Source organism: Lycium barbarum, chromosome 6 (genome assembly GCF_019175385.1).
Source record: "Lycium barbarum isolate Lr01 chromosome 6, ASM1917538v2, whole genome shotgun sequence".
In the NCBI taxonomy this organism is placed as follows: Eukaryota; Viridiplantae; Streptophyta; class Magnoliopsida; order Solanales; family Solanaceae; genus Lycium; species Lycium barbarum.
The window spans coordinates 42,278,393-42,283,907 of record NC_083342.1 but is presented as its reverse complement, the minus strand read 5'-3'; the positions used below and the strand labels follow the sequence as shown (position 1 = coordinate 42,283,907).

Here is a 5,515-nt window from a genome sequence, read left to right as displayed (position 1 = left end):
TCTAAAAATACTAAGTCATATTAAAATAAGTACGGCTAATAAGTATTATTTACATGACAAGAAAAAAAAACTTAAGTTATGTATTTTCACTCTCTAAACCAATTATGCAAAACTAAAGAATAAATATCCAACATTATTGTCATTCCTAGTGGTAAATTGAATTTCTTTTGTTAGTATTAGTGTTGACTTGGTTTTGGTTTAGACTTTATATGAGTTACTAACATCCATAGGATATAAAACTTATTCGCATTCAAAATTCTAAGTTCAAGCTTTAATAATATGATAATAGATTAAAAACTACGAAAAAATTTAAGAAATATTTATAAATTACATTACAAATAAATATTTTAAAAATTGAATAAATGTAATGTCGGGTTGGTTTGGTTCGATTTGACTTTTTTTAGGTAAACCCAAACCAATTATGATCGGGCTTTTTTTTCAACACCAAACCAAGTCAAACCAAACCACTAGTCGGGTTTTTTTCTCGGTTTGACTCGGTTTGTCGGTTTGGTGCGGTTTGTCGATTTATTTTGTACACCCCTACATGCAACAGAAGGTCTAAGATGGATGCCAAAACCGTCAAAACTGTTCGAGTACCACAAATATAAGGCTCAGAAATATGACCGGATGGAGTACAACCCTGCAGATCGCATATTTGAACTCACAACAAGTGTGCACCAAGGTAAAGGAGGTAACGTCCACACAATTTGTGAGATTCCAAGAACATGCATATGCGGCAAGTGGCAATCATATCACATGCCATGTTCTCATGCCTTCAAGTGTTTTATCACAATGGGAAAGAACGCCTCCTCGTACATGGCTGAGGAATATACAATTGAAAATTATGCAAGAACGTATGCTGGAAGGTTCTACCCACTTGGCAGTGAGAGTTATTGGCCACCGGATCCATTTTCAATGGTTGCAAATAAAGCATTTATCCGTAAATTCAGAAAGAGTGCATACTCGCGTATTCATAATGAAATGGATGTTCCACCGGGGAGATACACTCGAAAATGCTCATTTTGCAATTATGTTGGTCATGATAAGCGCAAGTGTCCCTTACGGCATGGTGGTCAAACTACATCTCGCGGTGGACGTACCTCTCTTGGTGGAGGAAACTTTCGTGGTGGAAGTACCTCTAGTGGTGGTGGCACATCTAGCGGTGGTGGCGGAAGATCAACTCAAGGGCATTAATTGATGAATGTTTTTAAAGTTTTTTTCTTACTTTGATGATTGTATTTTAATAAGTTTGGCTTTCTCATTAATTAGTATGTTAAGTATTTTCATCCACTCAAGGTTATGAATGAATGATGCAATTTAATTAAGTTTTTTTTTTAATGCTGCCATTTTGACTAAAAAAAATTAATTATTAATGAACAAGTTTAAATATTCGTAAAGAACTTAAAGCTAATGACACCAAGCCTTCAGGCGAAAATGACGTTCGATCACTTTTCAACCACTAAAACGGTCATCCGAAGATTTTCTTATCCTTGATGTGTTGATCCTACCTTACTAATCGCACAAACATAAGTAGGGTTCTATATAAAATATTGAAGTTTCGGGGTCCCGAGGCATGATTAGTCTATGGTCAAAATACGTTAAAAAGTGTAATGGAAGAAGGGTTAACCAAAAGGGCCGAAAAAAAAAGAGGATGCACTATAGCGCAATAAATTACTGCGCTAAAGCACTTAACGGGAACGGCTCCGTTAAGTGCTATAGCGCAGTAATTTACTGCGCTAAAGGCATTTTGGTAATTTATTTTTTTGTTGGGGTATTTTGGTTCAAATTTTTTTTTTTTTTTTTTGGGTCATTTTGGTTCCGGACCTGGAATCTACCTATCTTTATTAAAATGTATACTTGAAAATAATTAAGAAGAAAAAAAAAAGAAAGAAAAAGAACTATGTACATCCATATACATACGTGTGTTGATATTTATTTGTTATATCTGCAGTGTATTAATTGCTAACAGATCCAGCATCACCAATTGCTATTTTGATTGATTTTTCTGCTAGTTAAATCACAGTCAGTGAGTCAGAATTTAATGTTATTTTTAATAAACTTTTTTTTTTCTTTTTCAACATTTTTAATAAACTACATATGTATGATATTGTATCATTGCAGGAACTTTCTTTGAATATGTGGAGCATGAAAATTAAATTTCCTACCGTTGAATTTTTCGTCTTCATTTATTTTCCGTGCATTTTTATATTTTCAAGTCAAATATTAAAAAATGTACGCAATTTATGCACGACTATACAATGAACATACTTCAAAATTGGAGGAACTCTATAACTAGTTTAGAAAGAGCTCATTGTTCTGCATAATTTAGATTTTACGTCCTTCTGCAAACTTAAACTCCAATATTTATTAAAATTTATAGTTTGTTTGATCAAACTTCTAAAATCAGCTTATTCTGAAAAACTTTTTTTGAAAAGTGCTTTTTTAAAAAGTACTTTTTGTGAGAAGTCATTTGTGTTTGACCAATTAATTTAAAAGCCACTTTTGAGCAGCAATTAGCGTTTGGCCAAACTTTTAAAAAGTGCTTATAAGTGTATTTTTCTCAAAAGTGCTTTTCAAAAAAGTGCTTCTAGAGAAAAACTATTTTTTTTAGCTTCTGCTACTTCCTAAAAATACTTATTTTCTCCTAAAAGCTTGACCAAACACCTCACTTTTTTTAAAATAGGCACTTTTTGAAAAAATAAATACTTTTGGCGAAAAACAAACTTGGCTAAACAGGCTATTAATCTTGATAATAGTAGTGCAAAAGTTTGTATAATGAACAAAAAGTATAGGTTTGTACATACTGGAGACTGAGAGAATAGTAGATAATACAAAGAAAAATATGTATTTCTTAAATAGTTCAAATACATTATCCAACCAAATAATTGAGCAGCCAATCACTCCTTAGATTTATTCCTTTTTATCTCTTTTCCACAAATAAAAACACTCCTTAATTAGTTATACTAATTCATATAAATTGGTTAATCAACTACACATCTATTTCATTTTTAGCAAAAAAAATAATAATTTCATTCCAATATTGGTAATTAAATAACTTACAATTCAATTCAAAATAATTTTCAAATTCCCTAAATATGATGAAAGTGGCCTAGTGATCAATAAATTGTCAATAAAATAGGTTGGAAACAATGAAGTTTAGATTCAAGTCCGAGATAGCAAATGATTTCTTCCCATTTTTGCAAATTGGGCCTGAACAGTGAACACTACAATTTTCAAAAGAAGGGATGAGTCTTTTATTTTTGGTACAACCAATTAAGTAGATAAACTACTATACCTCATAATTCATTTTTTTTTTTTTTTTGGGTACATTCAATTAATCATAATCGTTCCTCCCCCCTCCCCCCTCTCCCCACACATACCCCCTCCCGCTCATAAGGAACTTAAAGAAGTAATTTAACTTTAAAAAAAAAAAAATCTTAATGAAATGAATTTTAGCCAGACACATATCTAAAGTTTATCAAAACAATTTTTTTTTTAATTTTATGTCAAATCAAATAATATCACATGAATTGATCCCAACCCAACAAATTACTTTTTCTTTACACCCCGGCCCCTTCTCTTTCTTCCCTGAAAATACACACACGAACACCTGAACCAAACGCACGTACACTCTTTCTTCTCTTTATATAACAATAATAATAATCTCTTCTTCTATCTATACACTCTCTCTTTCCTTCTCTCAATTCTCACCTCCCCAAAAAAAAAACAATGGATAATCCCAAATCACAACCACCACCGCCACCGTTAACTCTAGACAACCTTGGAGTCATCAAAGTACTAGGCAAAGGTGCCATGGGAACCGTCTTCCTAGTCCACGACACGTTCCACGACCCTTGTGCCTTATCTCCTTTCGCTCTCAAAACAGTCGACAAATCAAGTTTCCCTTACTCAAAGCCCGATGCAGAACGTCGTGCACGGTGGGAAACCACCGTGCTTTCCCGTCTACGACACCCTTTCCTTCCTACTCTCCTAGGTTTCTCCGAAACCTCGGACATTCTTTGTTACGCTGTTCCTTATTGTCCTGGTGGTGACCTTAATGCCTTACGTTACACCCAAAGCGACCGTGTTTTTTCCCCGTGTGCTATCCGTTTTTACTTGGCTGAAATTGTAATTGCTCTTGAACATCTTCACACCTTAGGCATTGCTTATCGTGATTTAAAACCGGAAAATATTCTTATTCAACAGTCTGGTCACGTTACCTTAACAGATTTCGACCTTTCTAGAAGTTTAACTCCAAACAAGAATCTCAATTCCTTGGAATTCTATTCAGATCCGGGAACTGATTATCTCCCAGCACAACAAACGGAATACAAAATATTCAGACACATTGCTAAATTAGTACGACTTCCAAACAAAAAGTACACTTCCACGACCACGACCACTGCCAGAAATGGACTAAGGAAAGTGAAAAGTGCACGTGTATCGCCTGTGAGTAGAAGAAACCCTAGTTCCTTTTACGAACGTTCAAATTCATTTGTGGGTACTGAAGAATATGTAGCTCCAGAAATTTTACGAGGTGAAGGCCATGAATTTTCAGTAGATTGGTGGGCACTTGGTGTTTTATGTTACGAAATGTCATACGGAAGGACGCCATTTAAAGGGAAAAATAGGAAGGAAACGTTCAAGAGAATATTGATGATGGAACCCGAATTCATCGGTAAGAAAAGTGCTTTAACGGATTTGATCGGGAAATTGCTCGACAAAGATCCCACGCGCCGGTTGGGTTACAAGAGAGGCGCGTCGGAGATAAAAGAGCATGAATTTTTTGATGGGCTGAAATGGGATTTACTAACAGAAGTTGTACGGCCGCCTTTTTTGCCGTTAAGAGATGCGACAGATTTGACGGAAGTGAAAAAAGGTGGAATTAACATAACGGAGTATTTCGAGAAATTGAAGGCACCACCGTCACCGTTATGGTCACCGTCAAATGATGATGAGTGGAGAAGTAACGTTTCACTAACGGAGTTCTAATGCACGTGTAAAGAATATATGGGACCAGTAGTGATATTTTACCATAGTTAATCTTAGTTGTAGGTTTTTGGTAAATAAATGTTAATTTTTAGTGATTATAGGACATCATAATTAGACCTAAATCATGTATATTAGCTGTTTATTGTTAGATTTCAAAACAGGTGTATATACGCACTTGCGCTGGCGTGTGGTGAATTATTGGATTATATGGGGGTGGTAATTGAGGAATAAAGATGATTGGAATGAAGACTATAATTTTGAGGGTACATTTGGAATTTTATTAGTATTTTGGACAAAATCATTGTTACCTTTTTTTTTTTTTTTTGAAAGGAATTTTTGCTCTCTTTTCAATTGACTACAATTATTTTGATCTTGATAGTAAACCCTTTTGATTATATTCATCGAAGAAGAACTTGACTTGGAGGGAAAGAAAATAATGACTGCGTAAATTTAAAATACTTGCGTGCAAGAAAGAAGGTATCGTAAGATTATTCGAACTTTGAAGAAAACAGAAGGAAGGAAT

At 34.3% G+C, this 5,515-nt stretch overlaps 1 protein-coding gene across 1 annotated transcript; it reads left to right on the top strand.

The window, feature by feature from the left end:
* The first annotated feature begins 3,603 nt into the window (after window positions 1-3,603).
* On the top strand, window positions 3,604-5,258 carry LOC132643822 (serine/threonine-protein kinase UCN-like). Its single transcript, XM_060360347.1, has one exon. The coding sequence runs from the start codon at window positions 3,730-3,732 to the stop codon at window positions 4,990-4,992; it is 1,263 nt and encodes a 420-aa protein (XP_060216330.1). The 5' UTR covers window positions 3,604-3,729; the 3' UTR covers window positions 4,993-5,258.
* The last annotated feature ends 257 nt before the right edge of the window (window positions 5,259-5,515 follow it).